Here is a 23,914-nt window from a genome sequence, read left to right as displayed (position 1 = left end):
TTTTACTTTTAAGGCTATTCCAGCAGTGTATCTTAAGGGGAGGGAACTGCCCTCTAGCAGCTCTCAGCTGAGTAGCAAAATTGTGGAGGTGCGTGCTGCTAGGTGTAACGTCGTGTTGGTTCACATAGGTACAGAAATGGAAGTTTTCACATTTGTATTCTCAGACAGTCTGTTGTCCAATCTTCCCAGCGCTAGCTCTAGATATTATTTCCTTTGAAAAGGGAATGTGGTGGATGTGGTTTCTAGGATGGGATTTTTTTTTTTTTTTTTTTTTTTTATTTTTTTTTTTTTCCCCCGAGTTTGGGAGTGATTATCGCTTGTAGTCTCTCCTGGAGATACGAAGCATCCTGTTGGAGGCAGTGTACTCTTAGCAAGCATCATCATTCTCTTTGTTCATTCACAGTCCTTCTAAGGATGGTAGTCTGTACTGTTTTTTCTGATTCGGTTTTCATTTCTTTTACTTTTCTTCTTTTCTTGGCCTAACTTTTTATATGGTGTGCCTTTTCTCGGATTTGATTTGCTGTTCCTTATGACTCTTTCCTTGCAACAGGAATAAAATGTTACAGAACTGTTAGGCAGATGTAGATGCTGGTTTGTATAAATGTAACAGTCTTATTATTTTTGCCTGTTCTCACTTCTTACATTTATTCTCCTCCATTATTAAAATGTTTCTATATGATGTCAGGGTTGGGAAGGACAACTACTGCGAAAACACTCAATGGCAGCTAGAGCCTGTGTTGTTCCTTTGAAGTGTTCGTTATGCCATTTAGCACATAAATAAGTATATAAGTGTCTCCAGTAATTCTTACTTTCTGTTTAGTCATTCATAAAACTTAGACCATATCTTTATCATTCAGCTCTTCCTAAAATGTCAGTGTTCGTATGTGTGAGAAAGACACTGTCGCTGTTTGATTGTAATCTTTTTTTGTTTATGTCTGAAGCATGGAGAAAAATGCTAATTGTTAATGTGACTGAAAGTCAAATCTGGTGTAGGAAATGTGCCACAATTTAATTTTTCATCTCAGGGAAGAACAAGCAGTCCTAGCCTCTATAATACTTCTATTTACAGAATTAAAAGCATAACTTCCAGTGATTTGAATTTCTTCTTATGTACTCTAATTTGATGTCACTGCAGTTAGTGATATCATAGCTACTGCAGTCACAGTGTCTCATTTCCTTATTTTAGTTCCATCTGGTTTCACTGTTTTTAGTGCTTCTTGCGTGCGTTCATATTTGTTGTAGCCAGTGTTTTGCCCCTTTTTGAGCGTGCATTTCAAGTCCACATATATGCACCTATAGGTATGAATTTCCATGCCCAATTTGAACTTGTTTCCAGAAAGACTGAGGATTGCTTGCTATGCTTTTGATAGCAATTTGTGTGAAATCAGTCCCTATCCTCTGCCTTCAGTGACATCTGGGACTGGCTTGACCTGTTATTGTGAATTTGACTTGTGATGCTAATGATCTGTTTTTTCTTTTCAGCGTTACGTGTAGTTTTCTGTGGTATGTGTAATAAAAAGTACAGTTGTGTTGAACTTTACTTTCAGCTTTCCAAGTGCTCTAATGATTAAGTTGATTTTTTTTTTTACAGCTACTTACAGAACTTGATGTTTCAAAACATTACGTTTTGTGCTTAGAAATGCACAGATACTTAGGTGTACAAACTTAGTGTTTAATTTTTACTTAATACAGGTCTGTTTAACTTCTTATACCTGTGGAGAATAGACATAATGCTGTAATATAGGCTATAAAAACTGATCTGATCAAGGTGTTGGATTTTTTCCAATGTCACAAGATTGGAAAAAGGAAAGTCAGCTTTTTCTGATTACAATTAGGGAACTTTATGTTTAGGCTATTAATATATTTCGTCTGATTGTTTTCTAAGCATTAAGCTCATTACAGAAGTAGACTGAGGTGTTGTATATGCTGTATTTTTGAATTGGGGTATTTTTCTAGGAATTCTATGTTTGTAAGATCAGCAAGGCTAGAAGTTAAAGGGCAAATAAGTAACATCAGTGTTTTTGGCTGGGCTGGCAGAAAAAGCAGATACTCTATCTGTTCCTGTGGCTGACTCCTCTGAAGTCAGTGAGACATCTGTACCAATGCTACTTACTGACAGTCAAAAATTGTTGGTTCAGGCATGTTCAGATGGTTGAGGCCAAAGCAATGTTGAAGATCTCCTTAAGAGGAGCTTTCATAGTAGCTGGGAAGTGAGAAAACACTATTATAACTAACTTGTAAACCTTTGCACGTTATTGAGATCATCTTCAGCCTAATGAAGCTCACCCTTCTTTTGTTTTTTGACAGACAGGACAAAAACTCTACATCTGCTGTACTAGCTCTTCAGTCTTTAAACTAGGATGTGATGTTAAATTGAAAACAATGATTGCCCATAGTTAAATATTCTTTTAATTAGCTATTTGTTTTACATTTTTTAGATTTTATAAGTGCTAGATTAGTCTTCAGCTTGATAACTTACGTTTGTGTCACTGTCTAGTTTGTTTGTTGATGGTAGATTGCAGCATGAGTACCAGTAGTTGCTGTAGTTGCTGTAGTCAGGAGCTTCTCTCAGCGTGATTTGGATGTTAGGAGCTGTCAGGCCTGAGTATGAGAATGTTTTTTAACTACTGTGCTCATGTATTTCTGTCATAACCCATATTCTTCAACAGAATTGTCATTGGAGCATCTTCTGGTGTTTTAATGACTGGAGAGGGGATGACTTCTCCAAAAGGATCGTTCATCTTTCTTCAGCAGAATAAATTTTTGCTGTTTTGTGAATGTGATAATCAAGTATTAAGAAGTTATTTCTCAGAACATTGTATTATGTTACTCTTAACTGTTTTTTTCAAGGCTATTCTTGTTCTTGGTAGCGTTTCTGTTAGATTTCCTTTATAAAATAGCTTCTACTTCTTGTGTACTCGAATGTTACTAATAATGAGTCCCATCTTTTCCATTCTGTGGTGTGAAGGAGTCGTAGCAAATGCTCGCTAGTAATTGCAGTGTTATTCCAGGTATTAAAGGCATCAATTTCTGTTCCATCTATAAGAATAGGTGATTCAGAGCTGTGCGTGGCAAACATTTTGGACAAAATGTGGAAAGAATCTTTGATGGTGATATGTGTAGTGTTGCAAATAAATCAGGTTTACCATAGTATCTGTGAAATGCATGTTTTTCTGGAGTTTCCTTGCAGAAGAGACAGTAATATAAAACAGTACATAAACGTTAAACTGGGAAATGGGTAGTTTCTTGTTCTACTGTCAACGTGATGCAGAGATACGGTTCTAGATCTACTCTGTTTTATATTATTAAAACATAAACTATGTTTGCCACTCCCTTGGAAAGAATATCTTGGAATTTCAAAATAAGTATCTAAGTACTATTGGAGACTGAGAGCATCCTTCGGGTGCTAGCAATAATAAACTTTTCAGAAACTTTATTCTTATGGTATTGTGAGAGATGAGCAAAATGTAAAATAGTCTTTTGTTATTGTTGTTGCTTTGCTTTGACTTCTGTTAGAGATGGCATTGTTTTCAGATTATTAACTAGCATTCTACTTTAGTGTAGTGAATGTCTCTAATGACAGCTGTGAATACGTACTGCTTACTTTAATTATAATCAGTTATTGGAGCTCCATATTTGTCATCAGGTACTGCTTTTGTTTGATTCTGTGAGATGTTGCTGCGATTTAGCACGTGCTTGAAAATACTTAATGAAAGAAGTGCCGTGGAATTTTTTTTAACCTCTTAAGTGCCATACCTAACAGAGTCTTAACGCTCTTAAGATGTGTGTTATTCTTTTCTTGGAAACTTGAGAAGTGGAGAGAAAGAAATGCGCTACAGTTCATTAATTACAATTTGCAAGAAAGTTGCTGCTAAGTTACTTTCAATTTACTGAGAATTTGTTCAACTACTGTGAGGCACCTCCTTTGACAGAATCAACTTCTGTAATTTCTCTTGTTCTTGGACTTTCATCTCATCCACCTCTACCTTGCAAGGGCATGAAAAGCGTGGACAAATGCTAGTGTAATACTTAGCACGTTGCTAATGTCTATTTCAGTAATTTTTAAAGGAATTTTTGAAAGGAAACGAACAATGCAATATTTGCAGTCCCTCACTGCTATGCACCCTCTGTTTGAGGCTATGAAAAATATCTTCCCTAGTGAATCCCAAAGTTTTTTTAAGTAGAATATAATCTTGGTGTTTGGTGGATGGGGAAGTTTGAGCATAAAGCTGAGAAATGATCAAGGATCATTGAGTTCAGTAGCATAAATGGAAAAAAGCACCCTCTAGGCTTAGATTTAACTCCATACTCTGCTTTGTGGTTGTGTGGGAGACTTAGCACAACTGCTATTCATTGCCCAGAAGAAAACAAGGAAGGCTGCAGGGCATTTTGCTTAAGTTTGTGTGCTAAGGCTGCTGACTGTGAATGAAAACTGCTAGAATGGATATGCGTGATTTCTAGTGGATCAGTATTCAGGCTTACCTTGTGGTGAAAGAGGTGGGATTTTTTAAAGTTGTAGTTTAATTTCTAAGCTGTAGTTTTCTTGTCAAAGTAAAAAGTTATAGCTATAACTCAGGTTTAATATATTGGATTTCACATCTCATAATTCAAAATGATTTTGTCATTTGTTAGTGACCTCTTCCGTTATTTCTGAAAAGTAGAAAGGCTGTGTGTATTACTCGGGCATTCTGTCTATCTGCATGTTGACAGTCATGAATTCAGGAGGTTATCAGCTTTCAGTATGTGTTTTATATTAGTCTACTGCAAAATGCAAGAGGTTGACTCAAGAACATATTTACATTCTGAATAATTTCTGTGGAAGGAAAGCATTGTTTGAGGCTTGTTCTTTAAAAGTATCTGTAGGCATACTGTAATTGTACCTTTCTTTTCTTCACAGGCATTTGTAAAGGATGTACATGAAGACTCGATAACAGTTGCATTTGAAAACAAGTAAGTATATTGCTGTTATATCTACAGATATGGAGTTAAGCGTTTCTATCTTGAATTTGATGAACCTAAATAGAACTTATGATGATGGAGTGTGTCATCCTTAAGATAGTGTATACGCTTCTGCTGGCATGTTGAGAATTAAGAGATTAATTACTATCTACATTTTGTGTGTGCTTTCAATTGTTTAAATAATGAAACTAGGAAAAAGTGAATGTTCTAGAAAATATATTATTGGACTTAGGTAATAGCAACCAGTGTTTAAGTAACTGGTGATACCATGATTACTTCTATCTCATCAGAATATTTTATTATAGATTTTCCTGATTGCATTATTACAAAATGTATTTTATAGATGGTGGTGAATGCCAGTTTCCCACGCTTAAATTTGTTGTCATCATTTAGTGGCACAGCAAGTTAGCCTTCTGTTACATTGTTTAGCTCAGGTTTTGTTTCCTTCAGGAAGTAAAACCAAGATGGTGGGTGGGTGGGGGTGTGTGTGTGTGTGTGTGTGTGTGTGGATATATAATTTTATCTGGTCTATCTTTGTTATGATTTGTGTAGTTCTAGGAATTGTTTTATGGTTACTTTTGGAAAGAAAATCTTTTCTTGTCATGTTAATTATATTAAATCTTAAAGAATCTTAAAATTCAAACTGAATTTAGACAATCTGGATTACTTCTTTATAAGGTATAGATGAAAGAAAAAGACTGTTTTTTTTTTTTTTTTTTGATGTAAAAGTTCAAAAGTGTTAAGAAATTTTTTAACTTGCATTTTGATGTTGGGGATAAAACCTGTAGCTATGAATTGTAAAAACAACCGGAAGTTTTCGAAACAGTACAGACAGAAGCAAGATTTTGATATATGTGCACAAAAGCTCTGCAAAACTGTGAAAACGTGAAGTAAATGAATTTTCAACACAGTTCTGACTGACTTATTTCTTAAAAAGAAAGTGAAAGTGTGTAGGTCATTCATTGTATTTTGGTTTGTAGCTGGCAACCAGAGAGACAAATACCATTCCACGATGTGAGGTTTCCACCACCTGCAGGCTATAATAAAGACATAAATGAAAGTGATGAAGTGGAGGTATGTATACACCATTAACAGAATTTGTTTTTGAGAAGTCGAAAATTTGGGGTGAAAATGTCAGCTGAGCCAGTGGAAGGCTTGCCTCTGTTGTCTATGTTGTAACTCTTTTGATTCCAAATACTACATAGAAAATGATGTCAAACATGCCATCAAAAGGTATTTTTGACAGTATGACAATATCATTATGTGCACACTGATTTACAGATGAGATCAGGTTTTCTTTGATTATGGATCCTTTCTTTGTCAGAACTCAGTGATTTGGAATTTAACGTGCTGTGTTAGCTTGGACAATAGTTCTTTAACTATATTTAGACTTTATAATAGCTTTTATCTACATAGGCATTTAATAATGTTGTTTGGTAGCAAAACTTAAAACTGAATGAAAAAATGAAAATTCTATATACGTATATGGGTTGCTCCAAAGGTAATGCCTTCTATTTACTTCCATGGAAACTACAACAGTTATAAAGAGCACAATAACAGAATCACAGAATTGCAGGGGGTGGAAGGGACCTTTGGAGATCATCAAGTCCAACACCCCCTGCCAAAGCAGGCTCCCCAGACCAGGTTTCACAGGTGGGCGTCCAGGTGGGTTTTGAAAGTCTCCAGAGAAGGAGACTCCACAATCTCTCTGTTCCAATGCTCCGTCACGCTTACTGTCAAGATGTTATTATGCACATTTGTGCAGAACTTTATATACGTCAGATTGTGACCATTTCCCCTTGCCCATGCACCACTTAGAAAAGTCTGGCCTTGTCCCTGTGCCTCCTGCACCTTAGATATTTATTTATTGATCAGATCCTCTCTGAGTATTCTTTTCTCAAGGCTGGACAGACCCAAGTTGCTCAGCCTTACCTCATAAGAGAGGTTCTCCAGGCCCTTTATCATCTTTTTGACCCTCCGCTGGACACTATTTGACAGAGCAAATTCTCAGCTGTGAAACAATTTTTCAACATAGTCAGCCACCATTAGCATTTTTGCCAGCAACAAGCGAAGGCTGAGCTCATAAAAATCTGCACGAACAAATGTCACCTAATAAATGTCAATGGGTGATGTTTTTTCTGCATGGAGGAGTTCATTTCCATACCTTTGCTTCACGCACTTCTCTGTCGGGCACCATTCTGTCAGACTGCCTCTCAGCTGTGGTCTGTCACATGATGACAAACTATAACAGAATGTGGACAGGAAGGCTCAACCTCTACTGTCATACCACCTGCTTGCATCTCTGATGTCAAAGTAGCAGGCGTTACTTTTGGAGCAGCCTTTATATGTATTCCTGCAAAATACAAGTGTATATAAATATATATCTGTAAATACTTCTGTAAAGCTAGCAAGAGCCTGGATTTGGTATTACATGTTCCTGAAACTTCAACGTTTTATAAAGCAATAATATTGAATTTTGTAATTCTTACAAAAAATGAGAGCTTTGAATACTTAGTAGCGTGCAAGCAAAACTCCTGATGGGAAAAATGAGAAAATGTCAAAAAATTACTGTAGTTACAGCCAATATCATATATGTACTGAAGTAGTAAAGATCTGTCCTCCTGTCATCCCCCTCACTCTCTAGATCTGCATACAGGTAAGAAGCATTGTATAACATACAAAAGGCTGAATTTTCTCTTTTTTTGACTGCACGCAAGACTGAAGCAACAATTGCTGGTAGATCTCTATGATCTTATATAAGTAGTTTTATATCCTACTTATATTTGCAGTAGCTATTTCAGCTGTCAATGTGCATGCTATTTAGTTCTTAGATTGGAGACTGTAAATACTGATATGTTGTGCTGGTCTTTACGTCTTTTGCAGAGCTGATGGTAATACTAATCTGTATCAGCTTTTGGGCTACAACTGTATAATGTGTGTATTTTGTTCAGGTTTATTCCAGGGCAAATGAAAAAGAACCCTGCTGCTGGTGGTTGGCTAAAGTGAGAATGATAAAGGGTGAGGTAGGAATATGCATATAAATATATACTTACTTACAGTTTTTCTTGTGTTGCTTTTATTTATTTCGATGTAAAGTGACTTTAGTATTTCTCTCCAATTTTAAAAAACTTCTTGGCTAGGACAGTTGCAATTACCATTAACTTCAATCTAGAAAAGTTCAGATTTTGTTTTTGAGTTAACAGAAGTGTCTCTAACTTGATAGTGTAGTTCTTACTCTTGTAATAAAATGTGTCTTGGATGATTTTATTATTTTTATATCAGTTTTATGTAATAGAATATGCAGCCTGTGATGCTACGTACAACGAAATTGTCACAATTGAGCGTTTGAGATCTGTGAACCCTAACAAACCCGCAACAAAAGATACTTTCCATAAAATCAAACTGGAAGTACCAGAGGATTTAAGGCAAATGTAAGTGCAAGTATTTCTTCATAAATTGTTTCAAAACATGGGTAACTTCTTGAGCTTGAGGAAAGGAGAAATAAAAATGCTTCTTACTGCTTTAAAGTAATTTTTAAAATATTTATTTAAAAATATAGCAAGTACAAATGTGAATATGATCATAGGTCAAAAATATAAAAGGTTATCTTTAAAATGTAATTTAGTTCTGCTAAGGATGTGTGCAGAACAGATGTAAGATTTTTATTTATTGCAGTTTGTTTTCTTACAGCTATTCTGTTATGCTTAAATTAATGTGAATCCTTTCCCTGTCATCTTCATTGATAATCCATAAATGTTCAGTACTTCATTGACATTGTCAAGTACTCCATCAAAGCTGGTATTTAATGACAATAAAAAACATACTGAAGGGCATAAGATTTTCTGATGATGGCTCTGCAAGTAGATATGCAATGATTAAAACTTCCCTTAGTGCAGTACATAAACAACCGGTTTTCTCCCAGAACACTGACATCTTTTTTTTTTTCTGAATATAATTCTAAAATCCAGAATAATAGTGATTCCCCTCTTTTAGCTTCAGAATTAATTATTTTTTGCTACCTATGTTATTGCCCCAGTATGAAAGAAGTTATAAATTCAGATTAGACTTGGAACTGTGGAAGTTAGTGTTACAGTAAACAAGTTCACTAAGTAATGAGTAGATAGTAGAAGTCTGGAGAAGCAAAGTATGGTGTGAGATGAGCAGGAAGTTGTTACAATGCTGCAGTAGTTACAGTGAAGTCACATGTCATACTGGTGCATAGTGCATTTGAAATTTTAGCCCTGCTGGGTGTAATGATTTTAGCTTTTTTAACATGAAGCTTAAAAACATCATTTTACTCATGAAGAGAAACGAAAGTAAAGCAAGTAAAGTAGATTATGTCCAAATGAAATAATACCTTCATTGCAAGGTAGATAAATGGGTTTAAGATTCTTTATATTAGAAAGGAATCTTTTAGGCTGTAAATGCAGCAGTTTATTATTTTAACTTTGTAGCATTTTATTTTTAGGTGTGCCAAAGAGTCTGCACATAAGGACTTCAAAAAGGCAGTTGGAGCTTTTTCTGTAATATATGATTCCGAAAACCATCAGCTTATTATTTTAGTAAGTATGAACATCTAACCATGCCGAATGCAGTAGTTTCTTTGAAAATTTCATATATAAAACATTGTTTTCTTTATTAATAATTTAGTCAATCAATGATGTAACAACGAAGCGGGCAAATATGCTGATTGATATGCACTTTCGAAGTCTTCGTACTAAGTTATCCCTGATTTTGAGAAATGAAGAAGCTAGCAAACAACTGGAGGTATGGATTTTTATTCTCTGAAATAATTTTGAACCTAAAAATAATTCCCAAACGCTTGATAGCTGATAGGACTTGAATGGGAGATGAAAATAATTATTTACTGATACAGTAGGTAATAAGTTTATAGTTAGGAAGCCTGTTCTTACAAATACTCATTTTTATACAATCTCTACAATCTCATACCCAGTCCTTCCCATCACACAGGATTTTGTGTTACTAAATAAGAAATATATATATTTTTCAAACTATGAAGTAAATGTGTGTGTGTATACATGTGTATGTGTATGTGCACATACTTCATAGTATGAACCATAAAATAATCAGTCATTATTGCATAGATAGTGCCACATTGATAGGTTTGATTTAATGTTTTTTAAAAATAGATGGAGTGAGTGTGGGTTGATACTAAGATAGACTAGAACAGGATCTTGCGAAAGCAACGTAGTGGCAGTGGAATCAAGGACAGATAACATGGAAAGAGTATAGGGATGCTGCTGTGCGGCATAGAGGTGAGGTCAGGAAGGCCAACTGGAACTGGACTTGACAAGAGGTGCAAAGAAGAATAAGGAAGGCTTCTATCGGTACTTGAGCTGTTAAAAGAAAGCCCAGAAGGGTGTGCTCTTCCTAGTGAGCGGCTCAGGCAGGCTAGTAACAACAAATGGGGAGTGCTGAGGTATTCAACTTTTTGCCTCAGTTTTCAGTAGTGACTGCTCTGCACACAGCCGTTGAGTGTATAGCCCAAAGGTATAAACAAAGCCAAGTGCAAGGTCTTGTGCGTGTGTCATGGCAGCCCCACTACCAGTACAGGCTGGGCAATATAAGGATAAAGCACAGTCCCGCCAAAAAGGACTTGGGGGGTACTGGTGGATGGCAGCTGGACGCGAACCAGCAATGTGCCCTCACAGTGCAGAAAGCCAACTGGATCCTGGGTGCATCCAAAGCACCACAGCCAGAAGGGTAAGGGAGGGGATCTGCGCCTCTGCTCTGTGCTCTGAGACATCACCCATCCTGATGGGGCATGCTCAGTACAGGAGAGACTTGGACCTGTTGGGGCATGTCCAGAGTGAATCAACAAAAATGATCCGAGGGATGGAATACCTCCCTGCAATGATGTGCTAAAGGATCCGGGGCTGTTCAGCCTGGAGAAGAGAAGGCTCCAGGGAAACCAGAGAGCAGGCTGTCAGTATCTAAAGAGAGGCAGACTCTTGAGCAGGGCCTGTTGTGATAGAACAAGAGAAAATTGTTTCGAGCTGAAAAGGGAAGGTTTAGATTGGCTGTAAGGAAGAAATTTTTTAAAATAAGAATGGTGAGGCACTGGAAGAAGTTACCCAGAGAGGTGGTGGAAGCCCCGTCAGGCTCTGTGCACCTGATGTATCTATTAACGTCCTTGTTAAAAGCAGGGGAGTTGGACTAGGTAGCCTTTAAAGGTCCCTTCCAACTCAAAAGATTCTATGATTCTATGAAAATGAGAGGTGAATCTATAGGAGGAGGTGAGACTGTTGTCAGTATGTACAAAGGGATTGGTTTGTCTCTAGATAAAATTATCTTAGAGCAGATAAAACTTATGATATTTCTGTAACTGGAGAGTGGGTGTTGACTGGCAAGAAGTTTGACTCATACTTGTCCATGGAAGTGGGGGGGAGAAGAAAGGAGTATACTAGAAAATTAGAGAATCTTTAGAATTAACCTATCTTTGTATTTTTTTTCTCTTGTCTACAAATCAGAAAAACATAGCACCATTTCCAAAAACTTCTTTGAAGATTCATCAACAAGAACTAGAAGGGTGATAAAACTTTGAACGATAGATTTTACGTGGATGTATACCAACTCTCATTTTTGAGCCAGATTTCATTATTCCCCACCCTGCTCCCCAGAGCGGATTAGATCTACTGTGGTTTTAGCTTTAAGTGGGATGTAGTGTGGTAGTTCAAATTTCTTATATCCAGTAGGTGTACTTGCCACTGCTTACAGGAAGTATTTCTGTTACTGTTGTTAGTCCCTTGATTTCTGTGTTTGAGAGCTATAATCCAAGATAGTTTAGGTCTGGATATTCTCAAGACCAAGAAGGAACCATTTTTGTCTTCTTCCAGAACTGACAGTCATGTGACCAATTTACCTCATGAAATGTAAAGTATTATTTCAGAGGTGGGAAGAACAACAGCCTTTTCAGAGCTCATTCTGTGTCCCCACAGATGTGTGCACCGGAAGCTGCTGTCATTAATTCCTGTCCCTAACTAATCTGGGATTCTTGCTTTTGTTCTAAATGTGAACCTTTTTTCTGCCGTGAAAGGCTGAAGAATTTTGTTCAACTCTTCTTAGAAGACCTTTGTTCTACCTGAGCCATACTTTAGTGAAGGGTTATTGTGAGATAAATGTATATATGATTATAATTAGTGTGATAGAAGTTGGCTGATATTTTTCATGTTTCCATTAAGAACTGTAAAGACAATTTCAGTAAACTCAAAAACTTCAGATAGCAAAAATTGTGTTCATAATTTCTGTTGAAAAGCTAATTGATGTACAAATATATTGCACATATCCATGTGCAGAACAAATATTTAGTGAATGCAGCTGGCTTTACTGCAATATTAATACTTCATTATTTTGATCAAATAAACTCCTTTCTGTGCCATAGACCTGCTACTGTTTTTTCTTCTGTAGCTCAAAGTAGGAAAGGTAAAACTGGTATGATGACTACAACTAGATTCTCTTTCTTTTCCCTTTCTCTTTGTTGTGTTTTATATCTCCTTTCATTTCTGCATATTAGCTTCTTGCATGGCTTTCCTTCTTAAACATGACTTTTAGAGAATGAAGTAAAATAACTGAACAAATCAGTTTTTGTTTGCTTCCCTTACCTATTAGGTGTGGCTTAATTATTTTGAGATTTTAAAAAACAAACATGGAAATGTACTTTAATATTCTGGTTTGTATTTTATTATTTCTGAATGCAGTTTGGACATGACCTCTAAGTATTAATATATTATTTTTGTATCTGTTTCTCATTAATCTATTCAAAGAGAATAGTTAGATTTTTACAGTGTTTTGATACAATACATCTTGTAATATATAGTTTCTGGAGAAGCTAATGATATTTTAGTAGATGCGATATAAATGCATTTTAACTATCACAGCTGAAGACACCAGTGATGATATAGTTTCATCTTTTCTACACATCATAGGTAGTTGTGTTAACCACTGATGGACTTGGTCATCCTATTTTCTGTTCTCATTTGGTGGTCTGTAACACATCAGCTAGTAAAACAGCTATTGGATTAACTGTCGGAATGTAGATGTGCAAGCATTCAAGATAATACTTGCTGTCTTAGTTGCCTGTAACACAGTTAAAGAAATGCTAGATAGAGATTCCTGAGTATTTCATGATGTTTGGATATTTTCCCAGTATTTGTTGTAGCCAATTTTCCCTGACAGTGATTTACCACAAGATGTTTTTCAACAGTTTTAACCTGACCAGGTCAGGTAACTGTAGCAATTCAGGTAGGACAGAGTAGAGAAAGCTTCCTGTGGGCATTTCCTTGATAGATAGATAGATAGATAGATAGATAGATAGATAGATAGATAGATAGATAGATAGATAGATCTATCTATCTATTTTTTTTTTTTAACCTCTGTAGAGTTTCATGTTGCAAGAGGTTAAACAGCTTTTATCACCCAAACAATTTTCAAGTGTGGCTTTGTGTCTTCACCACTTCAATGCAGTACAGGAAAATTACACGTATAGAATTACTTCCTGATTCTGGAATGATAATAGTTTATTTTTCTTGCAGAACACTATTTCCATTTTACTTAGATTATCACAGGCAGAAAGTATTATCTTCTGTAGATGCATTAAGTTATTGTTACCTGGCTATTGTAAATAGAGACTTTTTACATGCTTTATATTTGCTCTTCTCTGTAGATCTAAATACTGTAACTTTATTTAAATGTGTGACAACTTAATTATCATAAACAATGTTTGTTTTGTTTTGTATATTCATACTCTAATTTGTTTCCATATGCTAGTTAACTGAACTTAGTGATTGCCTGGTTTCATATAACACAGGCATCCTATAAGAAATCTGTTTCTTTGAAACGATGAAGCAGAAATTTATCAAACATTGTTTTAGTGTTCGTAAACAAAAAATTTTGTATGGGGTTTGTATTTTTTTTATAATGTCCACCTATCTTTAACAACTTTCCCATTTGTTTGACAGGTTGTGAAGTTCATGTGGTTCACTATTTACCAAGTTTTTTTTTTTTTTTGCACCTTTAAGATCTGATCTTTTGACCTGAGTATTTTCCATGCCCTCCAACTCCACAGCATGCTGCAAGATAGTTCTCAAAAGTTGTCCTCAGTTCCCATTTCTTCCTGCTTGCTGTGTGATGGATGCTACAATAATACGATTACAAAAACACTGAAACTGCTTTTTGTATATTTCTATAAGCTGAAGTTTGCTGATGTGGTTTTCTTGGAAGCTCAGGACTGCTTCAAAAAATTTGTTTACTGTAGTCATTAGTGCTACTTTTAACCTGTTCCTTTTTTGATTTTTTTGGTATGTCTTATCTGTCTTTCTAGCAATGTTTTTTTGTTTTTTTTTCCAAAGCTATTTTTAATTACTTTTCTTCTTGGTGTCTTCTTTCATATAGGAAACCTTTATTAAGATTCTGTAAGTCATTTTGTATTGCTTAGTTGTACCATAGCAGTTTCACAAACAAGTGATAAGAGTTGTGAAGCAATTACCAGGTGTTTAATTTGGGGTTACCTGAGTCTCAAACACATGATTGAGAGTTCATTTAATAGCTTAATTACTGCTATCCCCGTGCTGAAATAGGATTTTATCTTGATAGTATGAATCTGAAGTTCTCAGATTAATGGGTAGAATTGTGTTTCCTGGGTGAGTATTTGAATGCGTTCTCTGAATCTAAGCAATGTATTGGAGTTTCACCTTAATTTTGTTGCTTTCTGTAGACAGCAGTTTCTGTTTTCTTTTATACACAGGGGATATCTACCTATAGAATGTTATCTCTGTAGCTTTGGGACTGAATTTTAATTGAGCAACTGTTGTTTCCCACTAACTTGAAATGGTGCAGTTTTCTGCACAGATCATAGGGTTTCCCTTAATCTCTATTGGATGGTAACTGTTGAGTCAACCCTGAAACACTGATTGAGCACCTGGGGAAAGGACCCAGTCAGCCCTGGGAGCACAGGTGTAGGCAGCTCACCTGTGAGACAGGAAGGGATGGAGCCTGGCTCCACCTCTCTTACACGTCCTTTAAGGGCTGACTGCCACTGGGAAAGGATCTCTTCCTGGAGATCTCTCCTTGGTGAAGCTTTCCCCTGTGAACCCAAAATCTTCTGACACAGGTGAGCAATCTTCTTCCCTTCCTTTATAGCACCTCTCTATTGTGCCAGCGCTTCTGTCATCACATCTTTGTTGTAATATTTTTCTGATTGTATTAATCTGTCTAATTGCTACAACTACAAATATCTGGATTCCTTTCAGAGCTCTAGACAACTTGCATCACGATTTCATGAACAGTTTGTTGTTCGTGAAGACCTAATGGGTTTGGCTATTGGCACTCATGGTGCTAATATTCAGCAAGCCAGAAAAGTCCCTGGAGTGACTGCCATTGATCTTGATGAAGATACCTGCACATTCCATATTTACGGAGAGGTAAGATCCCTTCTTTAACCTTTCAGATAATAATTAAAAAAAAAAAAATAGATGCTTTGGGAAAACCCATCTCTCATTTCTCTAATATATTCTATGTGTTTCAGGATCAAGATGCAGTGAAAAAGGCAAGAAGTTATCTTGAGTTTGCTGAAGATGTCATACAAGTCCCAAGAAATTTAGTAGGTATGTTAGTGCTAGAGACTAGCGTTAAAGAAAAATGCATTCTGAGATTTTTAATTTTAGAATTGAGGCAGGGCAAGAAAAAGTTGAGAAAGTAATTTGTGAGCAGTTCTAGGTGATAGAAAGCCTTGGAGTTTGAGGTGCTTTTCTTGATGTTTTTTTTTGTTGCCCACCCTCCCCTTCCCCTCATTCTGTGTAGAATTTTTCACTCCTTTGTAAGGAATTACCTGCTGGTTTGCAGTTCAAAGGTGCCTTAGTACAAAGTAGAATAGTTTCTTGATTGAGCCTAAGAATTGAATGACTTCCATCAAAGATGGTGATTTTTTTTCAGCTCTACAACAGATAAGTACTTCTTGCACTGTCTTGTATTTTTCTCCCATGCTTTTGTTTGTTTAGAAGCAGCACTGTAGGATAAACTGAAGGCCTAGTTAAGTCATTTGAAGGTCAAGAAAGCTGTCCAAAGATAATAGTGACTTTGATAATCAAATACCTCATGAGAGTGCACAGGAGTGCATGTGGCCCTCATTGTGTGGGGCCTATGTGGAAGTTCTTTTATGAATTTTGTTGCTACAAAGACGGAGAGTACTATGAACTCCAACGTACCTCGTATGGAGCAGTTTATGAAAGTTTGTGTTGAAGCAGTGTAAAATTCTGCAATGGGACAAGCGCTTACAATCGCTCAGCCCTGGAGTTGTTTTAGAACTTTAGGGTAGGTTCTTCATCCCACTCCCTCTTGCTACCTCTAGGGGGCAAGTGAAATGATAGGCTGCTATTGTTACTTCAACTTGAAATTTATTTTACTTTGTTTTATGTTTACAACTTCTGGTTTTGGCAGCATTTTACTTTTAGTCTGCTTCTTGGCCTAGATTCCTTAAAATATATAATTGGACCAGCCATATCTCATATCAAAAATAGTGCTTGTTCACTTACTAATTTCTAGTAATTTGCCAGAAAATGAATGAGTTTGGATTACGAAGTCAAAACCCTTTTATTACATTACTGGAATCTTTATATTTTCCATAGATAAAATAAAAACTTGACATCTGCTTTCTCTACCTAATTATCCTTTAAAAAGTTTCAAACAGAACTAAAAAAAAGTTTTTGTTGCCTTTTTAAAGGTTTCATAGAAATCAATAACCTGAAATGTAGGATAGAATGCTACTGAATTCTACTTAATATTTGCTTTTAAGAAATACATTTTTTTATAATTCAATGTTTATTTTTGTCTTTTGGTTTATTTGACTTTTTAATTCGCCACCAAAGCCTTCTTTTTGTTTTGTTTATTAGAAAACAGTTATACCAAAGATGTGTAATGGAGTAAGTTACTCAGAAGAAGCTTTTGACTTGTCAAAAAGACCCTAGTAGCTGTTTTTGTCATATTTTCTACAAATATTCAGGGTTTAAAATTTCATGGTTTTGAAAAAAAAAAGTGAAACATAGAAGTGAAAATTTAGTTTAGCTTTGAATAATAAGAACAATGTCCTGTGTGATTAAAAGAAAAGTTTAATTTGCTCTCCAGGGATTAATTGTATCAGCTGTTATGCAGTCAGTATTTTCTGCCTTCATTTCAGTGATTTGAAGCTAAGCTGTTTAAAAAAAAAAAAGTTGTAGGTTTTTCAGCAGGTGTAAGATTCTGTGTTCCTGTTAAATGTGTTGTGGAGTATTAAGCTATTTTGGTAAGTTCTTTTACTGTTAACTAAATGATTTTGTTTATTTACAATATAATAATCCTTAGGGGAAAAACCCTGAGAATTGAATGTTTTAAATGTCCTTTTTGTAGGGAAAGTAATTGGAAAAAATGGGAAACTGATTCAGGAGATAGTGGACAAATCTGGTGTTGTAAGAGTGAGAATTGAGGCTGAAAACGATAAAAATATTCCGCAAGAAGAGGTATGCTTTCATTTAACATGATTTCTGTATGTTATCTGATGGTTGTATTCTGCCCAGTGATAAAATAGATTCTTCCTTCTATCTTCATCATGGTAAGGTGAAGTTCTGATTATAATGTGGGTGTTGTTTCTTTCTCCTCAGGTCAAAGCATGGCAGGAAAGAGTTGGTCCTTGTAAACTTAATTTTATGTTGTATTTGAAAAGAATGTATACTAGTCTTGCAAGATGTAGAGACAAATGTTGCAGACATGCTTTTTGTGAAGAATAGTAGTCTGGTTTTAAATCTGAATACAGCATTGGATTCTTTTTTCTTAAGACTGAAGTGGATCAGGATTTTACCATAGATTTTGTGTGCAGTTTTGTAACTTGCATAATTTTATATCAGGATTTCCAGATTTAACATTTTTTTTTTAAATAGGTTTTGTTTGTTTTGTGGTATATATTGTTTGTCTCTAAATTTTTTATGCCCGTAAGTTGCTCAGAATTCACTTCAGAAACTAGGTGGAAGACTCTGCTTTTGCTTTGAAGTTAAAATAAGGTTCGATAAATATGTACTTTGAATTCTTTGTAGGGCTGAAATTGCTTGACATTATTACTAGCTCGAATTGTTATGAGTTGTAATTTGTACACATAGGTTCCTTGGCTAAAAGTGACAGTGTGCATCTGCTTTTTCCTTAAGTTGTTTTTGAGTCAATTGTCTTTTATTTAATCTGATATTATAAAGTAGTTAATGCCCATTCTGTTGTTTTTTTATATTAAAAAAAACCTTAATTATTAAATACTTATATTATCTGATGTACTTCAAGTTTTATATTTCAGTTGAACATGCTGTGGCTAGAGGATTTTTAATCCTCATAAAATCTAGTGTTAGTGTTGAGGCTTCCTAGAATAAAAGAATTGTATATGTTTTTTTCCTTGCAGTATGCTTAGTACAGATGTATAAAATCTAATGGGTCATTTGCCCATTTTAAAAAAAAAAAAAATAGAAATGTTACAGTTTTGTCACTGTCATTTCAGGGAGCTTCAGCAAGCTGTGAATGTATTTACTGTTTTTTGCTTTTTAAGAGCATCTTCAGTCACTCTCAGTTGAAGGAGTATGGGGGACAAAAGCAAATCTGTTTCAAATGCAGTTGTTTAACAACTGTGTACGGTGGAAGTTAAAAACAGGCTTAAAGGTTGTGATGAGATAACTTAGTGATTATTCAATTATAGGTAAATTCGGTTAGGGTAAGTTCTGTCTGCACTGACATAGGTTTCAGTGTCTTGAGTCTTTGGAAGACTTAGTTTGACTTCTGCAGCTCACAGTGAGGCTTTTATTACTCTGAGGCTGCAACTGATAGTCTCAAGTAGTTTAAATCTAGCTCATGTTTGTGTGGGCAGTAGTGCTAAAGTTTAGCTGTTTTCAGTGCTCGGGGCCCTGTTAGGCAGATTTCTTGGACCGTTTAATCACCTAAGTTGATCTTCAGGTGTTTTACCTGAAAAGGCCGTAATTCCAGACATTACAACTACAACTCTAGCTCTACTTTTTTCCGGTTATCTAATGAATGACTTAAAATGCTTCAAAGGTAACAAGCATATATGTTAGTAATTCTTGCTTGATGTATTGATTTGTTTGCCTTTTACTAATTCAGAAATCCTTAAGAAAGATAAATTGGGCTGTACGACAATGTTAATTTTTTAAAAGCTGAAAGTTTTCTTTAATGACCTGCAGCATAAAAGTAGCTGTGTGAGAGCAAACAATGATCAAGAAAGGAGATATTAGTTATGAAAGAAGGGAAGAAATTTTTGTTATTTCATTTGATATGGAAAAAAATGTGGACATTGTCTAAGTTTGTTTGTTTTTTTTTTAAGCAAGATTAGCTTTTAGCACCAGGAGAATTTAGTCTAGATGATCTAGTCAGCATAAAATTTAAATATACTGTTGTCTTATTTTGAATTTATGTTTATCCGTATTGTAAAAATTGGTTTATAAAAATATTAGGTTCTCTTTGATACTTCATGGTTAATCAGTAACCATTGGATTAATGTTACGATGCTGCTGTGTTTTAGGGAATGGTACCATTTGTATTTGTTGGAACCAAGGATAGCATCACTAATGCAACTGTTCTTCTGGATTATCATCTTAATTATTTAAAGGTGAGAATAAAACTGCTTCTCTGCCACTGTAATTTTTCTAATACTTAAGAGGAGGATGATAAACAAAATCTGTTCGGGCCCCAAAGGCTTTAGAAAAATTGATATTATATCCAGTCAATCTAAAAAGGCTTATTGTAAAAGCCATAGTGGTTTTTTGGTGTCTTGGCTCTTCCTTTGGTTTTTGGCTTGTTTTTTTACTCCACCCTTACGATAGTCAATTCTTTCAAAAAATAAACATGTTTTTTTAGAATGCACAATACAATGGAGTAAGAAACAGAAGAAAAATCAATCTCAAATACAAGGAACAGAGAAATCCCAGTTCTTTAAGTACTGAAGGAGCTTGCCGGTGTCCTAATTGGAGTAGGTGACCCTCAAAGATACCTTCCAACCTCAGCTGTTCTCTGGTGGAGGTGAAGCTTTTTTGGGTTTTGTAAATAGATTTTAAAATTTTAAAATAAATTTTTGAAACAGATTTTAAAAACAAACAAAAAACCAAACAGCAAAAAAAACAGAACAAAAAGAAAACAGATGAGGGAGAATAAAGGTTGCTACCAGCTGTTGATATTAACTGGGCAACTTCTCAATCTGTAACAGAAGTGCTTTCTAAGTGTATTGCTGTCAATAGCTCCTGTTTGTGTATCTTTTCTAGTTGTTGTGTGTTCAGAAATTCCATGTGCAGACTGTCTTTCTGTGTCTGAGTTACAGCACTTTGTGCTGTATGCTTTGCTTCTTTATGTCCCTGATATCATTCATTACAGTTAGGTAGAATTGAACAATAATGTAATGTCTAGGCATTTATATGAAACCATGCTATTACATCATAATTGTTTAATTTTCATATTTACTGCATGCAAGAAGTTTACACCATGCTGTTGCTGGGACAGTATGAATGGATATTTCTGTATTAAAAAAATGAAGGAATGTAAATTTCACTGTTTATTTAACATTTTCATAACTATACAACAGATTATTCTTGAAGTATTAAATAGAAGTGTTTCTGATGATAACCTGTTTTTTCCTGATAAATGCAGTTGGATCATCACATGTGGGTTACCTCAGACTTTTATGCTTGTGTTTCCGTAGGAGGTGGACCAGCTACGTTTGGAAAGATTGCAAATTGATGAGCAGCTTCGACAGATAGGAGCTACTTCTAGGCCACCACCAAATCGTACAGATAAAGAAAAAGGATATATGACTGATGATGGTCCGGGGCTCGGAAGAGGTAGTCGACCTTACAGAAACAGGGGGCATAGCAGACGTGGTCCAGGCTATGCTTCAGGTATGTAATTAGAAATGTGCCTATAGTTTTAATAGTAGTCAATTAGATACTGCTTTCTTGAATTCTGCTCTATTAGTAGTTAATACTTTGGAAACATGAGTGTTCAGTGAGAAGTTCAATTCATAGTAAGTTATAAAATTTGAAGACTATTTAAGAGCTTTTTGCTGTAGAAAATATTCTGAAATGAAATTTACTGCTAATATTTTCACATAGCTTCTGTCTCTAAGAGCACATGTATGTATAAAGTGTTTAGGGCAGAGATTGTTATTTTATCTGTATTTTAAATAGTTCTTAGGCCTTGGTTTTCCTTTTACCCTCTAAGAGGATATCTTTGTATAAATACAAATAAAATTAGAAAAGATATTGCATGCACTTCAATTTACAGAAGTGCTTACCTCATATTAAGTTCAATTTGTGTTTGTTTTTTTACTAGAAGAGCATAGTCAAGAAAATAAGGTTGTTCTTTTTAACTTTTAAGTTATTAATGGATAGTTTCGGGATCTTACTTCAGAGCTGTTTATAACCTCAGTATCCAGAATAAAGGCCTGCTGATGTTTGTCCTGGTTGAAAGGCTTGTATGAGCTTGGTAAGACAATTCAGGAATACATTCAGTGTTTTTTCTGCTGAAGTCCTTTTATGATTTTTTTCAAAGAGATAAAGGCTGACCTGACTAAGAAGTGTTATATGAAAGTAAGATTGGGATAAAGAATGAAACTATCAGCAAAGGTCATCTGTTAGCTACAAAAACTATGGAATTGACAGTATTTTCAATTTGATACATTTCTAGCCTTTTTTTCCCCATTTTAATAAAGAAGTATTGGGTGTGGGCTCAGATAGGACAGGTTAAATTCAGGAATTTAGTTTCTTTTAAATCTGACTAGACTTACTACACTTGCACAACAGACCTAATAGTTGATAAGTCTGTTAAAACCAAGTAACCGTGAAAATGTGGTGCACAATTTAAACTGATGTGTATTTCTAATTTATTGAAAATATATGTATTGACTTTTTGGAGAAGTACATCTGTGTTAGAGATTGAGAAACAAGAATTCCAAAACTGTTGAAAACTAAAATTTGCAAGTGTGTGTGTGTATTTTTTGTTCTGTTGTCATACTGAGTTACACTGGCACACTTGGATTTTTTTTGTATCCTTCTGATAGGAACTAATTCTGAAGCATCGAATGCTTCTGAAACAGAATCTGATCACAGAGATGAACTTAGTGATTGGTCATTAGCCCAAGCAGAAGAGGAACGAGACAACTACCTTCGCAGAGGAGATGGGCGAAGACGTGGAGGTGGTGCAAGAGGGCAAGGAGGGAGGGGTCGTGGAGGATTCAAAGGTAAATCTAGACTTAATTCTGGAGGTCATCGTTGGTATTCTTAAACAAAGTTCTCTCAGCCTCTTGTTTCATGTAATGTACTTCAACATCCTAGCCTTCCCAGAAGCCCTCTTTTGAATTCTCTGCACTTCATCAGTCTTCTTAAACTAAACACTTAATATGTGTACTGAATGTTGAGCAGAGGGAAAATCCCTTCTTTAGACCTGCTGGCTACACGTAGTAACACAACTCATTATTCAGTTGGCTGTCACTTGTGATAGCATGCTTACGTCTGTTCAAGTTGTTATCCAGCAGACCACCATAGCTCTTCCTGTGGAGCTGCTGTATAGGCAGTTGTCTACAACAGGCACTGTTGGATGGAGTTACTCTGAAGTTGTGGGACTTTGGGTTCATCTTTAATGTTAATGAGTTTCCAGTCAGGCAATTCCTTCAGCTCACTGAGGTCCTTACAGTTGGCAGCTCTAAACTCCAAGTACATAAGCCGCTGCCCAGAGTTTGACGTCATATGGAGACTTGCTGAGAAGGCATTCTGAGGTCCTTTCATGCATTCTATAACAAGTTTCTTCCCTATACAAGTTAGTTGTGATTACGTTTCATGTAATTTGCTCTCCTGACATGCGTTTTGACTCAAGCTTGTGGGATATGTCAATGCTTACAGAGGTCTAGGAATCAACTCCTGTTTTGGCAATGTATGTAGAATGATGTCTTAGAATCTTACACATTCCTATCATCCGTATTCTCATCTTCTTGTATTTGGTTTTCGTGCAACAGGGTTATATAAATTTGGAATTTACATGTTGAATGGAAAAGACGAGACAAAAGTAAAATGGGTGAACTCATGGGAGTTAAATTTTCTTTACTGATGTGATTTTTTTTTTTCATTGAATATACCTAATTATTCTACAACTTCGCATATTTTTTGAAATGCTTTTTCAAGTTACGGATATTGCTTAATTTAACAAGATTTTTTCCAAAAAAAAAAAAGCAATGCAGTATTAAAAAGCCATTACAGAAACTGTGAATATGTTAAATTGCACTTAAGTTGATTGTGTCTTTCAGTCCTGTGGCTGATCATCTTCAGTTGCCTTCAGGAGATGGTCTTTCTTAAACTGTACTGTTTTAAGTGCTGTGGTTTTGTGTGCTGTGATTTACCACCTGAGAAGATTTTCTGTGTTGATTCTTCAGTCATACTTAAAGAACTGTTGCTGCTTTATCGAGGGTACTTTTTTTAATGTTCTTCAGGATGGAAACTTTAAAGTAATTACCTGTTATGCTTGTGAATTTTTTAAATAAAATTCTACATCCTTATTGAAAAACGTAGTTAATTCTTTTTGCAGGAAATGATGAGCAGTCACGAACAGATAACCGTCAGCGTAATTCAAGAGATGCGAAAGGGAGAACAGCAGATGGATCTCTACTGGTAATTTTTACCTTCTTAGAACTATGCAGTGTTTAAAATTTCATGATTGTTATATACTAACAGTAGATTCTTCACTACAGCAGCTGATGCAGTAGCCTTGTGGTTCCTCATTTTCTAATAGCATTTACAAGAATAGCCATGTTCTCTATTTTTTTTTTTTTTAGCATTCATGCTACTTGATACATCAAGATGCAGCTACCTAATGTGGAGGCTGCTGGTCTTTGTTTTGTATCAGTCTCTGATAGTAAATGGCATTGTTTGATTTTTTTTTT

The 23,914-nt window shown here is 35.5% G+C and overlaps 1 protein-coding gene across 1 annotated transcript; it reads left to right on the top strand.

Annotated features, from left to right (window-relative positions):
• Positions 1–4,843: 4,843 nt before the first annotated feature.
• Positions 4,844–23,889, top strand: FMR1 (FMRP translational regulator 1). The gene is made up of 13 exons (XM_010715490.3): positions 4,844–4,950; positions 5,940–6,033; positions 7,911–7,982; positions 8,242–8,390; positions 9,428–9,521; positions 9,610–9,726; positions 15,228–15,398; positions 15,503–15,581; positions 17,359–17,468; positions 19,517–19,603; positions 20,687–20,882; positions 22,043–22,222; positions 23,560–23,889. The coding sequence occupies exons 3-13, from the start codon at positions 7,968–7,970 to the stop codon at positions 23,676–23,678; spliced, it is 1,317 nt and encodes a 438-aa protein (XP_010713792.1). The 5' UTR covers positions 4,844–4,950; positions 5,940–6,033; positions 7,911–7,967; the 3' UTR covers positions 23,679–23,889.
• The last annotated feature ends 25 nt before the right edge of the window (positions 23,890–23,914 follow it).

Source organism: Meleagris gallopavo, chromosome 9 (assembly GCF_000146605.3).
Source record: "Meleagris gallopavo isolate NT-WF06-2002-E0010 breed Aviagen turkey brand Nicholas breeding stock chromosome 9, Turkey_5.1, whole genome shotgun sequence".
Lineage (NCBI taxonomy): Eukaryota > Metazoa > Chordata > Aves > Galliformes > Phasianidae > Meleagris > Meleagris gallopavo.
The sequence above is the reverse complement of the archived record's forward strand: the minus strand, read 5'-3'. Positions and strand labels throughout refer to the sequence as shown.